At 44.8% G+C, this 25,211-nt stretch overlaps 1 protein-coding gene across 1 annotated transcript in view; it reads right to left on the bottom strand.

The window, feature by feature from the left end:
• Positions 1 to 24,895, bottom strand: part of TMCO1 (transmembrane and coiled-coil domains 1) — a 26,576-nt gene extending 1,681 nt beyond the window's left edge. The window contains exons 1-6 of the mRNA XM_019530854.1: positions 24,757 to 24,895; positions 21,025 to 21,102; positions 16,346 to 16,405; positions 13,794 to 13,840; positions 12,756 to 12,823; positions 8,555 to 8,699 (exon numbers count right to left, since the gene is read on the bottom strand). Of these exons, the coding sequence (XP_019386399.1) occupies positions 8,555 to 8,699; positions 12,756 to 12,823; positions 13,794 to 13,840; positions 16,346 to 16,405; positions 21,025 to 21,102; positions 24,757 to 24,826 (468 nt within the window). The 5' untranslated portion in view covers positions 24,827 to 24,895. The remainder of the gene's footprint in view (positions 1 to 8,554; positions 8,700 to 12,755; positions 12,824 to 13,793; positions 13,841 to 16,345; positions 16,406 to 21,024; positions 21,103 to 24,756) is intronic.
• Positions 24,896 to 25,211: the final 316 nt, after the last annotated feature.

Consider the following 25,211-nt stretch of genomic DNA (forward strand, 5'->3'; position numbering starts at 1 on the left):
ACCCACATTCTACCCCCACAACCCCCCCACATATACACCTACCTCAACATATCCGACCTCCCACACACAGCCACACCCTCACAAACTCCACCTCAACCACACCCCACCATACACACACATCCATCTCCCCCACACAACATACAAGTGTAAAACTTTATTTTTGAGTTATTCTGCGATCATCTCTATATATAATACACAAACACAACAAAAATATTTTTTGTAATAAAATTAAAATAAGTTATAGTAGGTGTTTGACTTTTAGTTAGAGGTGCACCGATACATCGGTCCATATCGTATTGGCACCGATAAAAGGAAAACTGACTTTACTGGCAATCGGCCTTTTTTGGTTGATGCGGCCGATAAAGTTGCCGATGAGCGTCATGTGCATGCATGCAGCCGCAACAGCCAGGAGTCCAGCCTGGCAGTGTGGACAGCAGCATCTGGCCAGTAAGTCTGTGGGGGAGAAGGGGGAGGCAGATCGAGGCCCCTGCAGTGAGGAAGGGAGTGGGGCTGGGGCAGGAGCTGCACAGCTGGGGTGGCACAGGACATAGCTGCGGCTCATCTAGGGGGCATGGGGGAGGCGACTTCTGCCACTGAGCATACCCTGATTCATGTGCAGGACGAGGGTAGACTGCCACTGTGTGCTCAGGGCCGGAGGCTGCGCCAGTCTTTCTGGCAGGGGGGCCTGGGCCCAGGCTGCACTTGGGGCAGATGATGGTGTCACTAGGAGTAGGGGTTACAACAAGTTTTGGGTGGCTGTATCCCCTCCCCCCCCGTAAACACACTTCCCAGTGCTGCCACCACCTGCCCTACCCGAGCGCAGCCTGGGCCCACACCCCACTGCTAGGAAGAGGCTGGCAGCCTCTGACCCTGAGTGTGCAGTGGGCAACCCGCCCTCACGTCCTGTACAGATCTACAGGGCACATGCCCCCCATGCCTCCCCCAGAGATATGCACAACAGCAAGAGCCACAGATCCCCTCCCCACCCTCCCCAACAAGCCACGGCTCCATCCCGCCCCAGCTGTGCAGCATCTGCCCCTCCCCCTGCCCCAGCCCCTCTGTCACCACAGGGAACTGTCAAAGGGTGGGGCTAACACTGCAGCCCTTAACAACTCAGCAAAACTCATTAAGTGGCCCTCCAGCCAAAATGATTGCCCACCCCTGGGTTAAGGTGTGTGATATACCTGTATTCAGGCACAAAGGCCAGGAAACAATATAACCCACCCAGTCAAGTCTACTTATGCAACACTCATATCTGCAGTGCGTTTCCCTACCAAACATCTTATTGCTAAAGGAACATTTCAATTTAGGACTGTGGTTCAGTTCCCCCTTCAGCTATATAACCCATTAAACCAGTGGACAGGGACAGGATTCTCGTTGCGGACAGTAGATATTGCATGTTTTGTTTTCTATGCGTAAGCTTTTAAAATTCTCTTTACAATTCCACTTTAAGGCACATGTAGACGTCTGCTCACAGACACAACAGCAGACCTGCTTTACTGTTTCACATTCCTGAAACCAGTGTCAAGAGAAGGTCTCTCCTTGGACCTGAGGATCTGCAAACCAGAAAGAAAGGGTCTGACATAACACAATTAGAACTGGGGCAGTGACTTAGCAACCAGGAAAAGCTGTTGGGTTCAAACCAGAAATCTGGGTATGAACCAAGAACACAGACAGGAACAGGGCAGTATAAACAAGAAAAAACAGTGCAGAAATGGAAACCTAGTAACAAGAAATTTCCTCTTCTGCATTTCTGCTTGTCTGCTGCATTTAAGTATTTGAAAACCCTGATTCAATGCAAACACACTCATGTCTGTGGAACATGAAGGGTGAAAAAATATATCAAGAAACTACATCCATAAATTCATTTAAGACCTACAGCAAAACTCCAAGTTTCAAGGTTTTATGCAAAGCGCTGTTAAAGAAAAGCTACTTAATTTCTTTAGTCACAACACCAGATTGTAGTAGGAGCATGGACTGAAGCAAAGGGCTGCCTCAGTGCAGTGGAGGAGAAACAGGAATGTCTGAACATGCACAGAACAAGAGAGAACAAAAGGACTGCATAACCCCACCACCACCACCACCAGCCCCACTCCCATCCCTACCATGGCTCAGCCCCATGTATTCCAGCTGCTCAGGAAACTCTGACTGCTGGGAGGAGGGATGAGCCTTTTCAGAAGTCTGTCAGGTAGGAACTTGATAGATCCTGACTTTTTCTGCTGAGAAAAACCCATGGGGAATCCCCCACCACACCACCAGAGCTACTAACTCAACTCTGCACACCAAAATTAGGAGTTGCTTTGAGATAGATTCTTCAAGGAAAAGTTCAGCCCACACACAAATTAATGTGTTATAAGCAGGGATCCTAGTTTTCTCCAATTTAAAAAAATCCCCAATTTCAGTTTTTTAAAAAAAGTAACCCCAAATCCACATTTTTCCATAATTAAACTGAAACACCACTACATATGTCTATATATTAGTGGTGTTTCATATTAATCACAGAACAATGTAGATTTAGGGTTACTTTTTTTTAAACTGAAAATTGGGGATTTTTTTTTTAAATCAGAGAAAACCAGGATCTTTTGTTATAAGCAATGAAAAAAGGAAGTGGGTGAAAGGAGAGGGGAAAGGGTGAAAGGGAACATCATTGGCTTTATACCACCTGTTAATGACAAGCACTTTTGATGCAATACAAGTAAAATACACCGTAGTTTAACTGACAGTCAACACTGCTGATGACCCCTTAAGCAGACCAACAGCCCCTGCCTGAATCATATCCTTTGGTGGGGCAACAGCCGGGCAAAGGGCACATTTAGAAGTGTTATGTCACCTTAGAAGCAAGGTATCTGGACAGACAGACAATAATGATATTTAGCTGAGAGAAGCTCCCTCTTGTGGTTTGCTTCTCATCAAGCTCCCTGCACAAGAGATTGACAAACCTCTGCTTTATCAAGAGAGATAACAGCAGGGGGTGCTACAGATTCACAATCAGAATACATTGACAGTTACCTGGGATCTGGGGTTGAAGCATCAAAGCCATGACAGGTCAGGAGCCAAGTAGTACACTGTCCTGACTCTTGTCAACATCAGCACTGACCCCGCATGTCCTAGCTCAGCAATTCCTAATTAGAGGATGCTGCAGGGTGGCATGCAATGTTAGCACTGCTAGGTGTGCAAACATGATTCACACGACAAACTGGGAGATTTCAAACAGAATCCATAGCATCAGAAACATTCTGACCTGTTGCCGTCTTTCCAAATTCTTTGCAACAGAAAAATTGCTCTATTATTTTCCCACTGTCAAAACATGGGTGAAAACTAAGAGTTGGCATTTTCTGAGGGGTTTCTGCATCAAAAAGGTTGAAAACCACTGTTCTAGCTGCTCAGACACTTTGGTTGCTGGGAGTGGGGATGATGAGTGCTAACAGGCATTTAGGCAGACAAACCTAAGCTTACCGAGTTGACAATTAGCTTACTCTAGCCAAGGTTTCTCCGCTTCCAGTTTCCAATCTTCTTTCCATAACTGGAACGAACCTCACAGCATGCTAAATGCAAAATGGCTTTCACCAAACAACTTTGAGAACTAAGATGGCCCTGAACACTAATGCTGGAGCCAGGGATACAGACAGCCTGATCAAATGGGTGTCCATAACACAGAATAGAGAAGCTTGGTCTGCAAGAAAGACTCCATGGGGAAGCACTCAGCAGCCAGGAACAATACTGCATGTTCATGCAGTACAGCCTCTGGCCTATCTGTGTTTCTTTGAATTCTCTCCACTTCACAATCATGACTGAGAGAAAAGATGCCATTTCTGCCTTCTACTTGAAACCCTGAAGAGGCTTCAGAGGAAGGAGGCAACAACTGGGCTCCCTACCCAACCATCAGGACGTGTGGGAAAGTTCACTCTCTCTCTCTCCTTTCCCTGTCTGCAACGGTAATAATAGCTGGCACCCTCTCACACACAGAGCACTCTCGGAGTGAAAAGGCCTAATCTGCAGCTCAGGCTTGTGTGAAAAGGAAATTAAGAACTGGCAAACATCTGAGCAATAAAGGTTTATTAGTTTCCACACAAACAGTACAGGTGAAGGCTCTTAGTGCTTGGGTAAGGGATGAGGGAAGCAGAGGATGTAAACCTGACATTCCTCATCACACTGATTTCAGCAGCAGACTTTCCCAGCAGATTGAGCAGCTCAAGGACCATTAAAAAGCCTCTCCCAGCAGGACTCCTCTCTCCAAACAGGAAGGCAGAAGGAACTACGGACAGGATTTACGTGCCAAAGGGAGATGGGAACAGCGCAAAGGAAGTTACTCATGGCAAGTTGGATACTTCAGGAGATGTTGGCCCCAGGTCACAGACAATATGGATTCCAGCCAGTGCTTGAAGTGTTTATCACCATCCACGTGCCTGAAGACTATTATCCTACAGGCTTCAGTGAAGAATACTTATGCTGTTACTCACCCTCCCCACCATGAAGTAATGTCTTTTTGAATTAGCAACAATTTATCAACTCACTCCCCAAAAACAGTGTTTCTGTTAAACCCAGCAGAGTTCAAACACTAGCATTCTTCACCACATATCCCCCATAAGAACCTGGGAGATACTGTACTTCTTCCCATAAGTCAATTCCAGGGACCCCACATCTTTGGAAGGTCCCTATCAAGGCCACTGCTATTCTGGACATTCAAGGATCCTTCTACCCTGGGCTCCCCAGTTTTCTTCCTTTCAGGGTGTAGTCACAGCTTCAGCTGAGAAGCTCCTTAACAGAGAAGTCACTCACCAGATTCTCTACTTGCTGCCTGGTCCTCTCTGTGAGCAGTGCAGCTCTTCTCACCTGCTGCACAGAAGTGGCAACAGAAACCCTCCCTACCCCACCCCTTCTCCATTCCTCTGGGATAGCAAGGATCTTCAAGACCTGACCCTGCTAGTATATTCTTTAATGTACATAATGAGTCTTGGGTTATGAAACTCATCTATAACACCAAGATCCTGAACATAAAAACATATGCATGGTACCTTTGGTAACCATCTCTCTACTTCCTCCAATTCCCATGCCTCTTCTCACCTCCCACCCATAGGTACTCCCAAGTACTGCAGTGATTTGAAGCTTATTTTAATAGTGATAAAGCCAAAAGCAACCCTAGCAGATTAAAGTAGGCGGCTCCCAGAAGCCCACTTTTAGGCATGAGGGCAGCCCCACCTTGCAGCCAGCTCCAAACATCACTAACTGAAAAGGTGGCCTAGTTCAAAGCTAACAGTCTCCCCGCTAACAGTCTCCCCTAAAAGAAGAGGCAAGCTGCTTTGTCAGGGTCTCACACATTCTACTGCTTTTCCTAGCACAAACTAATAATGCCAAATCCCTAGCAACCCCCTTCACCTTCAAGGCTTCATTTCCCCCTCTACAAGGTTGTGCTAACAACACTTACACAGCCCTGCAACCCATTTTGAGATGTACAAAGCAAATGCACTCAACAATGTTATATACAGCTCAGCAATGTATGTTAGAATATAAAATGGAACAAGTACCTCTTAGTGCTGGGAACAGCATGCATGTCAGCTCTACAAAGGTAGAAATAGGCTTAACAGAGTCTGCAACCTAAGAAGATACTGAGTTGAAACACCCTCTCCAAGGCAGTGTGGAAGACCCTTCCTGTAATTTTATACTGAAGGCTTGTTCAGGCCCAACCACTTCAACGCCTCTCATAAAAGCTTTTTTGTTCTTGGCCACTCATTTCATTCTTCTGCTACTGTTTCAAATCTAGAAGCCAGAAATGCACAGGACTGAAGTTAACCACAAGATTTTTCTTGGGAACAAAAAAAAAAAAACAACAAAAACCAGCTGCCTTGGGATGTTTAGCAGCTAAAATCCCCAAATTACCCAATTACTGCAGAGCAACCTTACAGTCAGAGCAGTTTAGTTTTGCTTTGACAGCTTACAATCTCCAGGGCCTAAAAGCAAATAATACATGGCTTTCAAAACAGAAAGGCACAGATCCACAGTGTAACAGTTTGATGGCAAGGAGAGTTCCCCCACTATACTGTGCTATCTGCTAAACCAGGGGGTGGCAACCCGCAGCATGCATGCCAGCTCATGGCATGCCAAGGCTTGGCCTACAAGACTTGGGGAAGGGGCCGAGGCTGCACTGCCACAACAAGGATTGGGTTCCTTGTGGCTCCCCAGGTGCAAGCCAACATCTTACAAGTTGAGGTTGAAGCATTTTCTACTCCTACTTCTCCAGGCCCCAAAATATTGCCAACACCGGTGCTGGACCATCAGCGCAGGAAACAGCCTAAAAGCCTCCCAGGGGATGAAAGAAAAACTACAAAAGAACCTAAACAAGCCACTCAATCTTTTCAGCACAGTGCTTGCTGCTCCAGTTTCAGGCTGGGAAAAAACACTGGATGAGAACTGCAATGGCTGACAGCATGCAATAAAAGTCTGTGGAGGTACTGGCTTTAGCCAACCTGTTTGCCTCGCTTCTCTGGGTAGGACTGGATGCACATCTGATCCAATGCAGGTTCTTGCTATGGAAGGAATAGCAAGAACCTGATTCATTAACAGGAGTTTCAAGGATAAAGGAACTGTCCTTCTATTATTAAGCCACATCACCAAGGCCATCCTGACCCCTCTGTCAGAAGCTGGCACAAGTCATTTCCTTTGTTGACCTGCTTAAGGCTAAGTCCCTTGGCACCTTCACAGGAAAAGCAAGAGATCTGCAGGTCAAGGAAATAAGCAGCAAGCATTCAGGAAGTGAATCAAAGCAAGAGGAAAGATAAATATAGAGAAGCAGCCCATTTATTCGCAGCTAAGTGTATCAATATCAACCCAACCCCTATCATCTATTAACCTTTCCTCACTCCCAAGAGAAAATCTGACAAGCAGAATATATTTCCAAAAGCATTTTGAGCCTCACCAGTCTTTGCCAACACTTCATACTTACAGTCACACCTCACAGCTCTTTGTCAGTTTAACTGCTTTTTCACCCATAGTCCTGCCTCAGTGCCTCACAGCTGCTGAAATGCTGGCATCAACAGCTTAGGCAGCACAGGGTTTTCCAAACCACAAAGAAATGCTTTCCATTTTCAAAACTGAAGTTTCTCCTTGTGCCTGAACGGGCTGCAAGGGCTTGTGGAGGATTTGCAGTCCAGAATGGTGTCCTATTGACTTTGTCTAGCATGACTTTTCCCATCAGCCACCATCCTTGAGCATTGGCTCCATCCATCTCCAACTGGGAACAGACTATACTCTAATGGGAAAGGCATGTTTTCAGCTCACCAGAGAGAGGGTAATGACAGAATAAGACACTTCAAGCAAAATGAAGTTTTCATAGATTTCATAGACATTAGGGCTGGAAGGGACCTCGGGAGATCAAAGTTTTGACCCAAGACTCTTCATTTTCAGCTGTATTCTGGATGCAGATTGGCCTTTTAGGGCACTCAGACATAGTTTCATAGTTAGCAGGGTCGGAAGGGATCTGAACAGATCATCAAGTCTGACCCCCTGCCATGGCAGGAAAGAGTACTGGGGTCAAACAACCCCAGCAAGGTGTTCATCTAGCCTCCTCTTATAGACCCCCAAGGTAGCAGCCAGCACCACTTCTCTTGGAAGTTGGTTCCAGATCCTAGCCACCCTGACTGTGAAGTAGCGCCTCCTCTTGTGGAGGCTGAATAGTTTCAGGTCCCGCAGCCTCTCCTCGTAGGGCCTGCCCTGCTGCCCTCTGATCAGGCGAGTGGCCCCCTCTGGACCCTCTCCATGCTGGCCACATCCCTCCTGAAGTGTGGCGCCCAGAACTGGACGCAGTACTCCAGCTGCGGCCTGACCAGTGCCGCATAGAGGGGGAGCATCACCTCCTTGGACCTGCCTGAGATGCATCTGTGGATGCATGACACAGTGCAGTTGGCCTTCCTGACTGCATCTCCACACTTCCGGCCCATGTTCATCTTGGCATCAATGATGACTCCAAGATCCTTTTCTGCCTCTGCACTGACAAGAAGAGAGTTCCCCAGCCTGTAGGTATGGTGCTGGTTCTTCCTTCCCAGGTGCATCACCTTGCACTTGCCAGTATTGAATCCCATCCTATTCTCATCCACCCAACCCTGTAACCTGTAATCTTACAGTAAATGTAAAATGGAAGTATTTTTCCTTCCTGACATTACTGCAGATGTATGTTTTAATAAGTCATTTTCCTTTCCAGGCCTGGAAGTCAGTCAAGTCAGCAACCTGTCTGCTGCGGAAGGCAGATCCTGTCTATCTGCAAAGGTCCTAGGACAGAAGCGATACTATGGCTGAAGCAATTTTCTCTGAATAGGTTCAAGTATCCCAAAGTGCTTCTCGTGGGGTGAGATAAGAGCACATACGATATTACCCTTCCCTGAACCACATTTTCTTGTTAGGTTAAGTTCACAGCAATTGGAGGCTAATATGAAAACTCTCAAACAACTCAAGGTCAAAGACACAATAAACACTGATCAGTAGTCACTTGCTACTTCTTACTAGGTGATAGAAAAAAGCTTTACCCATTCCTCACTCACAGGAAGCAATGCAGCACACTCACCTGCCGGATAGACATAGTGCAGAGTATATAAAGGAAGATAAAGGAGCAGTCAGTGTAATCCTCCCCCAGCAGGTTGCGGTGGGACAAACCCTGAATGTAGGAGAGAGGGATAAAGGGGAGTTTTGCAACCACTCGTCCATCAAATCTGAAAGAGAACAGAGGACTTGATTTGAGATGGTAATCACATATCCCAGTCTAGGGAAGGGCTTCACACTGGAACACCAGAATGAATACCTTAAATGGAAAAGGTTACCAAGACAAAACCCACCACCATATACACCAAGCCAAAAAGACTAACAGACAGGACTAATGCGTGCACAATGTCCACAGGGTTGGCATTACAGCAGCAGCCATCTGATGGACTAGGCAGGCCTGTCAGATGCTGCTTTAGAATGACAAAGAAATAGTGCCTCCTGGAGGTAGATTTATAAGTGACTGGATTGCAGCTCAACCAGCCAAGGCTTTGCAAATCATAGATTAATTTAGCAATCACAATCCTCAAGTATCAACTTCTGCTATTAAAACCCAAATCAAGCAGATTTGTCTCCAGAAAGATGCTAGCATTTAACTCAAGAGCTGGACAACTACCATCCAACTGTAGTGCAGTTACTGTAAATTGATGAACTTTTGCATCTTGAAAATGGAGGCACAGCCAAAAGCAAACCAAAAAACAACTTTCTACTTTTACCAGAGTTGTTATGTGTGTCAGTTATCAAAAGAAATATGTGAGAGTGTCTTGGAGAGCTCCTACAGAAGCAGGGGACACGTTATATTCCTAGATGCCTCTGAAACTCCGTTCTTTGGAAAGTTTTCAATTCCACATTCCAAAAAGCTAGGCAAAGTTTAATGTGGATAGACTGTCAAGAATCTGTTGCTGTACACCCCTCCCAAATCAGCCTACCTCAGGAGGAAATGTGTGCATCATACTTCATCAGCATGTGCTAAATTTGAAGTTATTTTCTCCTCGTGCACTGATTTTCTAACAGGTGTTTTTGGTTTCAAGAATTCCTAAATGAGCCCTCTTTCCTGTGGAGATGCATTCACACAGCTATGGACTTAACACATGCCAATTTTGCTTACATCCTACAAGCAGTTTGGCAGAAGGACTAGGAAAGGATGTTTATCTCTCAGTAATGGCCCCTAGTGTTTTAGACTTGTGTGTTATTGCCACTGTGAGAATGAAGTGCATTGCAGAGGTGGTATGCAGAGGTACTCACTCTCTCTTCAAGCAGATAACCTAAGTTTTAAAGGCTATAATGAGAACATTATCAACTAGTGGTGAAAAGTGCAAAGGTGGGGGGATTCAGAATTGGCTAGAATGAGATGCTAGTAGCAGGAGAGCATCAAGGAGCACAGCAAATTTCTTCAACACATCCCATCTGTCAGGATCCCCAGTCTATATGCAACTGTAGGTCTCCTTACTCCTAGTCAACAACCTGCAAAGAGATTATTCCGTATGACTGTTCACTCAGCTACTGCTCTTCAATGTGATATTTAATCCAACTCTTAGCATTTAATCCAACTTTCCTGATACTCATCCCTCCCATCCCTGGACTGTTACATATCCCATGTTCAATAGCATAGAATAGCAGGGGCTGCCCAGCTAGTTACCATAGTAAGTACAGCTCTCTGAATACACTGCCTGCTGAGCTTTCTGGAGGAGTCAAATACTTGGCCATGGAATTTCTTATATGCATTTATTATCACATAGGAACCCAGCCCAGCCTACGAAGCACATGTCTGAAGGTATAAATACCATATTCTGTTCAAGTGAACCCCCATCGCTATCATCCATAAAGCTGTAAGATAGATAAAGCTGTAAAGCTGAGCTCCTGGTCTCAAGCAGAGGGGAGAAAAGTAGAATAGTGAAGAAGGGGTGACATTTCCAAGTGCAAATTACTGTTTTTTTCCTGCTTTCTGCTGCTTTATCCAGAACACCTGTGAAGAAAGCTAAGTAACAGTAACCTCTCTCATGACTTGAGAGTCCTCCTAGATAAAATGACTTAACAATGCTCTCCCCAAACCACCATGTCAGTTTGTACCTTTGTGTTTAAACCAGTCATTTTAAGGAAAGGTGCTTATTTTAAAATTTGATGGCAGAGAAATCTGAAGTCATCTTCCTGCAGATGTAAAAGCAGAAAAAAAACCCAACAGAATCTTCAGGGGCAGAATGCACCCCTTTATGTCAGTGGATGATAGGCCTGATTCTGTCCCTGACTCCACAACAAGGCTGAAATTGCCCTATAACCAGCTCAAAACAAAGGACTGTCCTTGGCAGAACTTTTCTAGATGCTGGAATTTATGCCTAGACTTTCGCATACATACAGCTGGGCTACATTTCACCTGTAGCAGGACACTAGGAGAGGGAAAACTTGAAGAATTCCTCTCATTTGTACCACAGTAACCATAACAGGCATTATCAACTATGGGATGAGTTCCTGCCCTGAAGTTACATCCCTCTCTCCCCAAAGTACAGTGTCTCCTAAAGCTTTGCATAGGCATCTGGGCTGACTTGCAGCTTAGGAAGTGCCATGGTCAGGTAAGGAAAGTGGATTTATGGATCACATTATAAAGACTGTTGAGCAAAGGGCATTATTAGAACCACAAAAGAAAACAGTGGCAAAAACCACTACAACCAATAAGGAGTTGTAGCTGGCAACATCTCTTATCACCTCCCCCATATAACCAAGCAGAGAGGGACAGAATGATTAATGATCAATTAATGTACTGCAAGCCAGTCCCATGACTGGTAGCATCAGGACTATGGAATGGAATCAATCAGTGCTGTCTTCCCTGGGGTGATGGAAGGGGGGAGCAGTAGTTTTGTAGTCCCACCAAGAAAAATGTAGTTAGCTCTAGCATTGAGCTATTAAAAATAAGAATGTGCAAAGCAAATAATCTGACACTATCTAGACGTATGAAAAAGGTGCCTATCTGAACACTAACCAGCCTACATCAACTCCTTTTTAAGAGTTTTAAATTAACTCACATTCCCATAGGCAATGTGTAGAGGGGGCACATGCCCCCCCTGAGATTGGCCCTCACCGCCTGGAGAGTGGGGAACACTGACCAGTGGCCCCCTGAAAAGCTCCGGTAGCACTTCTGGGGTCGGCAATTGGCCACTGGGGGGAGCCCCCCACCTCTGGTCAGCAATCAGCCACTGGGGGAGCCCTACAGTCAGGAGGCACCAATCCCCCATGTACATTCCTACCTTTTTTCAGTGAGGTTCTTTGAACTGCCCTGAAGTTACACTCCTCACTGTGAGAGCCCTAGGGTCAGCACTGTCACAGAAAATGGAGTGCCATGTACTGCAACACCACAGAGAAGGTGGATGTTTGGGTGCCCGAGAAGGAACAAAAGTCAGGTTGGGGATGCAGCATAAACTTATTCCCTGGTTGTTGTTGTTTTTTTTTTTTTACTGATGACTCCTTTAATTATCTATTACCCTCTATTCTTTAAGCTCCAGATTCATCAGTCAACTGATCTATTTGCATCTCAAAGCTACTGTTTCGGGCTGTTTGCAGCCTCTGGAATACTATTCATTTCAAGGCTGAGCTCACATTCAAGGCTCTTCTGCAACCATGAGGGCTGGAACTATTTTTTTCCTTGAATAAATGCTGATTCCAGGTCTTTTCCAACCTGGGAATACCTGGATCCAGGGAGACTGCCCATATCTAAGGGGTGCTAAGACATTTGGATTGAACAGCACATTGATGCCCAGAAATAAGAAAACAAGAGAGTTGGGCAATTATTGCAATTAAGTACTACACAGGTCTCACCCAGTTTAGCTTGCAGCAGGATAGAATCAAAATGAAGCAACATTTCATCCCTTCTGCAGGTCTTCAATTAATTTCCTTTAAAAATCTTGAAATAATAAAGCCTATCTTGTATCCCCATAGAGAGCCATACAGCAACTGGTACAATACTTCCTGGGCACCTCATCCACCCTGCAGAGAAGATAATATGGCCCCAAGGTGACAGTAGTCCATCAGATGTCTACTGAGCCACTCTGAACTAGTGAAATTCATCCTGGTCATGTTTTCTAGAGCAACAAGCATACTAAAATTGCTGGCAAATTTGGCCTGGAGAGAAGCATTACATGCAATGCTCCATCTTGGAGCTGGGCAGAAATAAAAAGAAAAGGATAACATGTTCACTTTAAAGGCTTTTTTTTAAAAGGCCCCTAAGAGTTGATACTTACATGGAGTTGAACATTCCCATCAGTGCAGTAAAGCAAAAGCCAATTGCAAACATGGACTTCATTCGAACCTGCAACCAGAAAGGTTAAAGCTATCCATTATCAACAGTTTACAGAGGGAAAAATGAGACTAGAAATTAAAACAAAAAAAGGAGAATTCCCACAGTTAGGGAACACGGGCTTAATTTCTTAAGAAAAGGTTTAGTGCAGCATCCTCAGGATCTAAAGAAAAAGCAAACCTTCATCTCAGCCTTTCAGTCTATCTGTGAGGAGATCAGACAGAACTTCTCTGAGAAGTAAAGGCATCTCCTAAGATTGTGAGCAGTCATTAGAGACATCTGGTTGCAAAAAGCCACCATTAGGGCTTACAGGAAGAAGGGAGAACTCAAAGAATTATCCTGTTAACCAAGAGGTGATCAAACCTATGGTAAGCAGGAGGCTGCATAGCCAGCACTGTGGTATAAAAATAATAAAACCTGGGGCTTACCTGAAAAGTTGGGTGAACAAATGGAAGTCATGAATACCAATTCTATTCTGGAGTCACCATGAAGAAGCATTACCAGGAGTGACTAGGAATAATGGGAACAAGCTGGCAGAGGGTAGATTTAAGCTAGATATCAGGAGGTGCTACTTCACGGTCAGGGCAGCTAGGATCTGGAACCAACTTCCAAGAGAAGTGGTGCTGGCTCCTACCCTGGAGGTCTTTAAGAGGAGGCTAGATGTACACTTTGCTGGGATAGTTTGACCCCAGTACTCTTTCCTGCCATGGCAGGGGCCCAGACTCGATTATCTGCTCAGGTCCCTTCCGACCCTACAAACTACGAAACTAAGTAGAGGTTGGAAGCAGTAAATGCATGAGGTTTAGTGGGGTAATTAGTGCAGAATTCTATGGGCCATGCAAAAGCCCACAGTTGTTAGAGGTACAACCCATACAGACATGCTATTATGAACAGTAGTCATCTGTACTCCACGGGATGGCAATTAAGGATCATCCTACAGCTCCTGGAATTGGGAACTGCCCTTAATTCACAGTTTTCTTACCATAGACAAGTCCCTATTGTTGTTTTTCAGTTTTTCTTCTTGCCTCTCTGAAAAGTAATGAAGAACAGAGGTTATTGTAGGCCACGCCAATCCAAAACCCAGAGAGGTTTCACTTCCAAGAAAGCTCAGGTTTCCTGCTCTTTAAGGCAACAGTAGTTCCAAGACAGTCTGCCTATGTATGCAGACATTACAGACTGATGAACAATTGGCTTCAGGCAATCAGAGCAACATGCAGCACAGCAGGCATTAAAAAATACCATAGGAAGGCTAGAGTCAAACCTTGAGCCCTTCTGAAGGCAATGTGCAGAATTTCAAGACTGCCGATTCAGACAAAAGGTACCACAATATAAGAACATAGCTAAAAATATTACCTCTGTATTGCATATCTGACGGAGTGTCAACCCGATTAGAATTTTTACGGGAACAGTCCCAACCACAGTAAAATGTACTAAGTTAACAAGGATTTTATCATGAAGGTGTTAATGGCAACTTAAAATTTTAAATTACTCCGAGAGCTGCTCTTACATGATTAAAATCCTACTGTTTGTGCTTAATGAATTGGGCACATCTCAAAAACTCTTCACAGAAGAACGACATTCTCTCTCACCCATTTCTAGCATGTGACAAAGCAGCTTGTTGCCCACAGAAGCTCATGCCTCTCTGATCTAGTCAGTCTGTAAGGTGCCACCAGCTCTATCTTCCACCTAAATTTTCTCTGGAATATTTAAGTAAAACACTATTAACCTGTTACAAAAAACATTTTTTTGAAACATTGTTTACCCTTCCAAAAAAGATACCACAAACTCCAAACTTTGGAATCAAATGGGCCACATCAAAATTTTAGAGGGAGTTATTTGCTACCCTTGTTCAGAAGAGCTGCCTTAAGTTACGCCAAGATTACTCAATGGAACAATGATGTTTTTTCATATCTACTTCTGATACCACATCCCCTTACCAGCTTTGCTCCACTCAGATATACCACATAGATCTAGAAGACTAGTCTATGCAAGCAGGGAATATGGAGCTTTAATATGGATGGGAACACCAAGAAAAATTGAAGGGGCAAGAAAGAAAAGACGCTGGAGAAGGACAGTGGGTATTTTTCCCCTCAAGCATCAGAACAAAAGACTTCTATAGCATGGCTCTTTTGTGGGGTAGCTACACCAAGGGAGCCTTTTAAATGCTAAAGTTAAAAGTTCTTAAATACAGGGAGCTGTAACGGAAAGTGTTAACTGAAATAATAGCAACACCTTTATTGAATGCTTATGAATAATGCTACAATTTTAGTACAATAACTATTAATGAATTTCACAGCAGAACTGTGGGCTAAACAGTATCTACAGAATAGTTACTAATTCATGTAGTTTTCAGTATGCTGCCAAACCTCAGAACCAAGCAAAACCTACAAGTTCATTTTCCTACAGAGGTGTGTTGCCTCACATAAGCTATAGTTTGGGAGTTACCGGACACATTTTTAGAGAAGAACACCTCTGGATGAACTACACTCCTTATTAGGCAATGCAGTCTCCCATCTGAATGTACCATGGGGTGGTAGGGCAAATTAAACTACATAAAATGATTTACTAAATTAGATACAATTTTCCAAGATTTCAGTTTTTTCCAAGTGCAGTTTCTGAGATGTGCATAACTGCAACAACAAAACCACAGTCTTGCCAATAACCACCCCCCCACCTGCTTTTAGTTCCTTGGGACTTATTGGAACTTAGATATACTAGGCCTGGAAAGACATTATCATTAACGATACACCATGTTTCTGCAATACTCCAATCCAGAAACACTGTGGGTATACATCTACACCTCAGCCTTGGTGCCACTGAACATGACCAGTCCTACTTGTGCCGCTGCCCCCCACCCCCGTGCCGCCCCCTCCCCCAGCATGTGCCCGACCTGGGAATGCAGCTCTGAAGCCCCTCTGGGGTGCCCCAATTTGTATACTCAAACATGTCATACAGATCTTGAGAGTGACTGCAGAAAGGCACATAGAAGGCTTCACAGCTGCCTTTTTGAGGTATCAAAATTATATGAAGCTGGAGTTGAAGTCCAAAGTGTACATTAGTAACTTAAGGGTAAAGAAAAGAAACAACAAAAAATAAAAGTATCCAACTAATGGCAAAAATAAAATTAAACATAGAAGCACAAATTCAGTCCAAATACCCTTAACCATGTCATAAAGAAAAGAATATTAAAATCTGACTTCGAAAAAATAGGTTTCATACTAGGCTTGGACCCAAACTTCAATATAACATTATTCCATGGTGACTACACTGCAGCCACAAGCTCTGAGGAATAGTGGCTGGTAACAGTTGAGGCTATAGGGGCAGATCAGGGAATCAAGTAAGACGTTCTGGGCAACAAATAGTATGTGTCGGAATACCAGTGCTACTGTGTTTGTCTAAACTCAGTCTAGGCAGCACAGAAACTAGGTTTCCTTGTGATATACTCTTAATAGTCCCAGGGAAAAAGGAAAAAGTTGGGAGTGAAGATACTCCATCTTCATTTCTGGAGTATCACACATCTCCTACAGTTCTTACCTATTTTCTTTTTTTGCTGTCGGCCTGCTGATTCAGTTATTGTTTCCTTCTTCTTCTCCACTGCAAAGTGCAAGGAAAATATTGAATCACTTTCACATAACCAATGGAATTAAGTTACTGACCATTTTCCTTTCCCAGATGGAAATATAACCAAAACCTCCAAAATAGAGGCAGGAAGAGAAAGGAAGTAAGCCGATACTGACACTGTAGTAGTTAGTATCTAACCTATCACACAACTATCATAAGTGGTTAGTAGGACCATGAAGACCAGGAAGCTATTGTAAGCACTGATCCTAGATGAGGGACAGGGAAATTTCAAAACACCAAACTTTAAAGCTGACCAGAGACAAGCTCATTACACTGTTAACCAAGTGATCAAGTACCATTTTGGCTCCAACAGCCTTGGCTGATTTGTCATAATGAGTTGTACTTTTGATTCAGCAAGCGTGATGAAAAGAGCTTTACAAGGAAAGCTCTGACCCCAGCCAACTACAGTGGGAAGTAAAACACAAGGTGGCCTGTGTTCTTTTATATCCCCTTTTTGTAGGCAGGCATTCCCAGGTGAAGTGCTGCCCCAGCAGCCCGACACAACCTGTTCCATTCTTGTTCATCTTCCATTTAGGACCAAAACGTTTTCAAAATCTTAAAGTACAACCACCCCAAAATAAATGGCAAGTCTAAATTTAGTTACAACAGCCACCAGAAAGCCAGCCTAGACAGGAGACTCCAAAGACATCTGCAAGCAGCATGCAGTATTACTGCAGGCAAAGTCAACAGATGTTCACAAAGCTGAGAGCTGACCTGATGAGTTTATGCTGTGACCCGCAACTGTGCTTTTCAAACTACAAATGGAATTGTAATTGTAGCATATGGGTTTTGGACATGTATTTATTCAAATTTTAGGGAACGTATTGCTCTTGATCCATATGTAAAGACTTCCCAAAGCTTTGGTGAAAAACTCTATAATTTGAAGGCACCCTTGCCCAACATTCTCAGAAAGCAAAAGCCAAGTTTTAGTTTAAGGCTTATCTAGCCAACTTTGTGATATTAAGATAGGTAGATGAAGGCATGGAGTGCAGCCTAATGAGCAATAAGGGCCCACTTTGAATCACATACTGGTTCCTTGCATATCTTAGCATTTTTACTTTACCAATAAACCCCATTATTGACCCTGGTTGGCTCTACAGAATCAGCTTTAGAAGCTTAGGCACCAAAGATTTCTTCCTTACATTTCACTTACATCTCACTTACACTTCAGATACCAACTCCATTTTCGCATCAGAATCATTAACCCAGGTGATAGCCGAAGCCAAATCTGTAATGCTGGAAGGGTGGGTTGGCATGCAACAGAAAACAATGTTGCAACCTATAAGCCAATCATACAGTATTGCAAAGAAGTACCAACTAAAGGTACACTGATACATTGGTCCGATATTGGATCAGTACTGAGATAAAGAAAATTGGCTGCATTGGAAATTGGCCTGATGGGACCGATAATTTGGTCAATAAATGCCTGTGCATGCATGCAGCCATGGCGCAGCACGCAGGCAGCTACGAGCAGAGTCCTGCAGCATGGAGAGCTGCGTGCAGCTGGTAAGTCCATTGTGGTGGAAGAGGAGGGGGGAAGGAAGGGATGTAGGGGGGTGCAGATCAAGGACCCCCATGGTGAAGGAGAGAGTTGGCAGGGGCTGCCCAGCCAAGACAGGGCAGGGGATGGAGCTGTGGCTCATCAGAGGGAGGGGGGGCACTCCTGCTGCTGCACGCACCTCAGGAGTCCCGGGAGTGGGGCATGCAGTATGTGCCCCCAGATCAGCACAGGGTGAAAAGAGGTGTGCGAGCTGCAGCTGTGGGCTGCAGCCGGGGCAGCATCAGGCTCTTCTTGGTTGGGCCAGGGCTTGGGGCGGGGGCTACAGAGGGGGCTGCAGTCACCCCAAATTTTGCCATAGCTGTGCTCCCAGTGCTGCCACCACTGTGTGCCCAGCACAGCCCCAGCTCAACACCCCATCCCCACCCACACACCAGGAAGAACTGGGGCTGCGTCAGGTGTGCAGCAGCAGTGCTGGGAGCAGGGCGACAGCAAAATTTAGGGTGGCTGCAGCCCCCTTCCTAGTGCTGCCGGTCCCCATTCTGAGACCCACCCCCTCCAAGAAGAGCCCAGCGCAACCCTGGCTCCAGCCCACAGCAGCAACCCACCCCAAGCAGATCCAGATGGCAACACCCCCATGCCCTCCTGGGGTGTACGCAGCACCAGAAGCTGCCCTCCCCCACCCCCAATAAGCTCCATCCCGCACACTGCCCTGTCATGGTGGAACGGCACCTGCCACTGCCCCCTCCCTCCCTCACTGCAGGGGACCTTGATCTGCCCCCATTCACCCCTTCCCTCCCCATTCCCCATCCACCACAACGGACTTACCAGCTGCATGCAGCTGTACTGGAAATTGGATCGGAATCAGCCAATATGCCTCCTTAAAAATCGGCTATTGGTATTCGCCCCCAAAATCTCTATTAGTACACCCCTGGTACCAACCCAGGCACACGTATTCATCTGCTCCTAATGTACTGAAGGGGTTACAAGTGAGGTGTACTAGTCAATAAAACAACTATTCCTCAAGTGAACAGACCAGGAGCTTATGCAAGTTTGCTCAGCAAGGCCATGGGAAGAATATAAACCCCTGAACAATACAATTTCTTCAGAAGTTATTGTCATTGCAGCCACACTCCAAGATCATGCAACTTTACCACTGCCACATTACCAGACTTACACCTTGCAACCTTTGCATGATCAGTTCTGAGGCAGGCTTGTGTGATTTAGCACAAGTATGTTTATGGAGAAAAATTCAGGAAGGCATTATAATAGCCAACTTTTCTACCTTTAAGACATACTGCAAGTCTGATTTGTTTTCTCAAGCCACAAGAGATTGATAAGACTGGCAGGAGCACTTACTAATCTCAAATGTGGTTTTTCCTGGTATGGATATGGAGATTAATGGTGGCGGGGCAGTCTATTTCACAGATTCTCTATTCAAGAGTTGCTACTGCCTGACTAGGACCACACAAGTGCTCCTTTTTAAAAGGATGCATAGATAATCTTTAACAAACACTAATCAACTCTGAAATTTTACCTCATGCATTTTGTTCTCACATTTCCCTCTAGATATCATAACTACAAAATTAGCAACTAGTTACCACCTGCATATATGTCCCAACTTGACCACAGCTTTGAGATAACCTTGAAACACTGCAAGTCTTTCTACGACTCTCAAGTAATCAGAGATTAGTTCATACCAGTTTCTTGCCTATCTCACAGCATCCAAGACAGCAGCTGTACAGAGAAACAAAATAATTCTGTTTACCTAAAGTCCTCACTGATTCAGTGTAATGTTTTCATCTGTCTGTTCCTATACAGCTATAAATTACAGCAGTTTGACTCCATTTATACCAGTGTAAGACCAGCCAGACAAAATGGCTACAGTAGTTCAGCAGACATGCTTCTGAGCAGCAAATCACTGTTCCCTGGCCCATCTTTAATAAAATTTAATTATACATCTGTCCACTGCCTAAAACATTACTATTAATCTTCTGCTGGAATGTTAGTTACTTTGTTAACTTACAGTCCTGGGCCTATGCCTTCCCTCTAGACTTTTGCCAGAACTCCATCAGCTGGGGTCTAAAGAGCTGCAATCCCATGGAAATCCAAGAGAAGCTCCTGGTATTGACAGCTACATCAACAGGCCTGCCCATTTATTAGTAAGGCTTGATTCACACAGGGGAGGCCTGGAATAAACAATACCAGCAAAATACACAATTGTGTTAGATTAATCTGTGTCCACATTTTGCCTTTCCATGACTGTAAAACACTCATGGGGCAGACATGAACCGTATTTCATCCATGGCTATTCTGCTTTCTCTAGGATTCTGTCTACATGGGAAAGGTTCTGCAAAGCAAGGCAGAGTGTGAATTCTGCAGTAGATCCACTGTGGAAGCAAGCCCTTACTGAGGGAACTAGCATAGAGTATGTATAGGGCAAGCTTGAAAGCTCAGCTCACTTAACTTGGTGCTTTGGCTCCCCACCATTAACTTCTATTTTGTGCCTTATGATTCCTTGCTCTCTTCTTCCCTCCATTTCCATCACTCATTTCCTTTCCCCCTCTTACTGCACTGGAGTCACCTCTCCATTCATTTCCTAGTCTCTTTGAGTCCTCCCTAGATAAAGAAGATGCACCAGAATAACTACAATCCATTTGCAGACAGAGGTAGTTAGCAATATTAGTCTAGAGACAGGCAGAAGACAGGGTAGAATGGCACCTTCTAGACTAAGTAATTCAGACAGGTGTAAGCTTTCACTACCAATAGTTTACTTCATCAGAGGCTATGAATCAAAGCATCTGTAAGGTGCCAGCCTTCTCCAAACCATTTCAAAAACAGGTTTTTCATTTGCACTGGTGCAACTTCTGTATGTTGGTCTCAACTGAATCAAGATGTTTACCTCCCCACAGAACAGAACTACACTGTCCATGCTGTCAGGTCCTCAAGAACTCTAGGGTGAAGCGAAGAATCCTACAAGCAAAAAGGACACAAGGAACATCTTGCAGAAAGAAGACCCTAATGTGAAAGCTCCTGAAGCAGGACAGGATGAGCAAATAAGTAGCAGCACATTATTGATTTAAAAGGCACTTACATTTTTTGCTCTGTTTTTCCACTTCAGCTTTTAGTCTTTTGTATTTGTCTGTTCTGTAAACTAGCACCCATGTTATACCTGGAAAAAAAAAAAAAAAAATCACACAAAATCAGTAGGTAGGTTAAATGCTCTTAAGACAAATACAAATGACTGTTACTTTTGCAATGACTTGGTGAAGTCTATGCAAAGCACACTGCAACACAGTAAAATAGAACCCTGTAAAACACCATGGAGCCACTCAGCTGTTCTCCTTTAAGCTTTCCTTTTCTATGATGCCTTCAAAAACTTAAGTTAAGCTGGTGCACTGAAACTGCCAGCAATCCTGCTGACTGAGACAGTCTCTCTTTTTTTTCTGCTCCCCATTTATCCATATTCCCTGTGCTCTCCATATTCACCCGTTTCCTGTTTTCAATTCTACATTTTTGGAGCAGGGAGTTGTACGCATCTTTTTATTTCCTCTTTTCACTTTTCACTGCAAAAAGGAGCAATGGAACAGGCTAAGAGTTCCTTCACAATACACCAACACAAATAATTATAAATTGTAGGGCACAGAAATAGAGATATGTAGGGAAGAGATCTAAGATCATCCAGCCTACCCCTTGCACTGAGGCACAATAAATCATACTTATGCCATACCTTGCAGGTATTTGTCTAAAGTAGGTGGCATAGCCTGTGGGCTAGATCTAGCTTGTGGAGGTCCCTACAGATCCAGAAGTCTGTGAGGGGCAGGGAAGTGATGGCAGTGTTAACTGTCACAGCTTTGGGTGATGCCACTATTCCCCGATGCCAAATTTCTAGACCTCCCAGCAATCCTCAACAGTCATGGGGAGCCCCATGGACCAAATGACTGGCTCATGCACCAGCATGCAGGGGTGTCTTACAGCTGGATCTGCTGTGTAGGGTCTGGGCCAGCATGCAGGATAGCTCTGAAGCTGGATCTGGTGCATAGGGCTGGTCTGGCACACCAAGTCACACCTACGGACCAACCCTGCACTGTATCCAGCCTGCAAACCAACTCTATTCACAGGATCCAGCTTGTGGTCTGATCCCATACTATTCATCCAACATGCAGGGCTAGATGGGTTGAGCGCTACTGGTATAAAGTGCTCTTAACACCTCCTGGAAAGGAGATTCCACAACTTACAGGCAGCCTGCTCCAGTCCTTCACCACCAAAACTATTATAAAGGGTTTTTTTCTTAATATTAACATGAAATTAACTTCCTTTTCTCCTTCCTCTAGAGCCTACGTAGAACAATTGCTCATAGTCCTCTTCTATAGTGACCTTTTAAATTTTGGAAGATTTATGTTTTACCCTTTCTTCTCTCCAGATTAAGAGAAACCCAGTTCCTTAAAACTGTCCTCTTAAGTTATGCTTTCTAAACCTCTTGACATTGTTCTAAGAAAAGCATAGGGAAATGAGTTCAGAGGAAAACAAAGTGTGGACATATGATTCTCCTGTTAATACAAACCAAAATGAGATTCCGCTTTTTTGCAAATGCATTACATTATTGACTCATTTCATCTTGAAATCTATTTTACAGAGCTTTTACTGTCATACTTCAGACAAGATAGTTATTTCTCATTCTGCATTTGTACATTTGATTTTTTTTTCTCCACTTGAAAGTCTTTTTATTTAATTCTACCCTGCCATTTTTAAACCATCTTTTCAATTTGCCAGGGTTATTTTGAATTCTGATCCTGTCCTCCCAGATACTTGCAATTCCCCCACCTGCATACTATCATTTTCAAATTGCACAGGAGTAGTCCTATTCATCCTCCAAATCATACATGAAAATACTGAAAACTGGACACAGGACAAACCCTTGTCAGACCCCACATCAAACATCTTCCCAGTTTGATAGTGAACCAGTGATAACTACTCTGATAGTGATTCTTTTCAAACAGCTGTGCACTCACACTACAGCAATTCCATCTATACCAGAATCCCCTAGTTTGCTTATGAGAATGTTACGTGAAAGTCTTAAAAGCCTTACTGAAGATAAGAGGCATCACATTTTCTGCACCCCACTTATCCATGAGACCAGTTACTCAGTCACAAAAAAACTGAACTAGTTTGACACAACCTCTACTTGACACAGCATACTGTCATCTTATCTTCTATTTGTAAATGTATTGACCGATGATGTGTTCCAGAATCTCTCCAGGAATCTAAACTGGACTCAGTGATCTAGATCTCCCACCTTCTTTTTTAAAGAGGAAGATACTATATTCATTCTTCCCCAGTTCTCTGGGACACACCTATCCTTAATGAGTTTTCAAAAACAGCTGCTAACTTGTTCACAGCTTACTGCAAATAGTTCCTTACAAAATGCAGTGAATTTCTTCAGGCTTAAACACTCCTTAAGTGAATTTAGATGTGTTCATGTTGTTCTTTCCCTATTTTGGGATGCAAGCTTTCTCCTTACTAACTTTTATTCTGTAAGGTCACAATTTTATTTTTCTGTGGGAAGAGCAAAGCAAGGAAAACACTGAATTACAGTTTTCTCTGCCTTTGCTATTATGAACACTTCTTCCCCATTTCGTAATGGACCTATCCATTGCTTTGGTTCCCTGGCTCTCAGAACATCTTGGGCATTACTTCTCAACCTTTTTTGTAACAAGACCAATCTGCAAACATTGATGACCAGTCCCAACTCTGTAAATAGATTAGGTAGAAAACAGCCCCCCAGCCCTGCTGATGCCCCTCACTCCTGACCTGCTGCCCCTCTCCCCTTATGTGTGGGACATGAGGGGGCCCTATACAACCCCTCACAGGCTGGAACTCTGCCAGCCTGCAAGGAAAAAGCCAGTTTCCCAGCAATTTCTCCTTTAAAGAAAACTCCATTTTAAAAAGTTTGTCTGCCACCCTTTCATACATTCTTGTGATGCACTTTTGTGTCATGACCTGCAGGTTGAGAAACGCTGCTCTAGAGCAGTGGTCTCCAAACTTTTTTGATCGCGCACCCCATCAGTAAAAAAATTTTGAGCACACCCCCCCAATACGTGTCGCAATATGCTGAAAGCAAATGAATGAGTGAACTGTCAACCCCTCTGCGTTGTGGAACTCTCACTACTTCCTCAGGATACCTCACGTACCATACGTGACATGTGACCATCTAACATACCGACTGAGTGAAGTGCCAGCATCAATCTGTATATTAAGTATTAGTAATACTTAATTTTTCTTATTTAGATAAAAATAAATATAAATAGAAGTTCTAATATTTTCTTTCCGCAGTCCAATGCATCATCTTGTGCACCCCACTTTGGAGACCACTGCTCTAGGGAACACCCGCTTCCTGCCTTGTGCGTCCCTGAAAAGGTGTGACATTTCAGACCTCGCCCTTTCCACCCTGGGGACCTGCTACATATTCCAATGAAACCAGGATAGAAGCCAGCTCTAGACTTGTTACACGTTTGCAAGCACTAACTTTACAGCTGGTTGGCATTTTGGATAGCTTGAGACCTTTTTATGGTGCAAGAAGTACTCTGCATATGTGACCTGCCTGCATTTACTGCACAACTGACCCACGAATAGCGCAGTAAGTGTAACATGTAGCAGAGGCCTTAATCACGCGCCCTAACTCGCTCGGCGCCCGGCCCCGCCGGCCTGCTGGACCGGAAATGGGGCAGAGTCGGGGAACGCGGAGCCAGACACAGAGCTGCAGCGGGCACCGACGCACGGAGCGCCGCAGCCCCTGCCAGGAGCCGGACCGGCGCGGCGCGCTCACCCTCGGCCAGCAGCGCGGTGCACACGGAGATGAAGACGATGAGGAGCGTGTCAGCAAACATGGTGCTCATGGTGCCCCAAACCCGGAAGACACCCCGGCCGGAAGCAGGCACTCACATGCCGTGCAGTAGCCGGCTCCGCGCTCCGGAAGTCAGTGGCGCTCACTTCCGGCAACAAAACAGGGCCGCCCAATCGGACGCCCGCGTCCGTCCAGGGTGCAGGGCCGAACAGGCGGTGCTGGTTGGTCGAGGTGCGCACCCAGAATGACGCGTGAAGGGTTCTGAGCTGTCGGCTAAAGCTCCGCCCCCTTTCCCCGGCCCGGGCAGAGCGGGGGGGCGGATCAGGGTTCGCACCGCGGCTGGGCCCGACCCCAGCGCTTTGTCAGTCCCGGCCCCGGCCCCGGCCCTGGCCCTTGTTCCTGCCTTGGCCCTGGTGGCCAAGAGGAGCAGAAGGAGG

This window comes from Crocodylus porosus, unplaced genomic scaffold (assembly GCF_001723895.1).
Source record: "Crocodylus porosus isolate Cpor-Errol unplaced genomic scaffold, CroPor_comp1, whole genome shotgun sequence".
NCBI classification, from domain to species: domain Eukaryota; kingdom Metazoa; phylum Chordata; order Crocodylia; family Crocodylidae; genus Crocodylus; species Crocodylus porosus.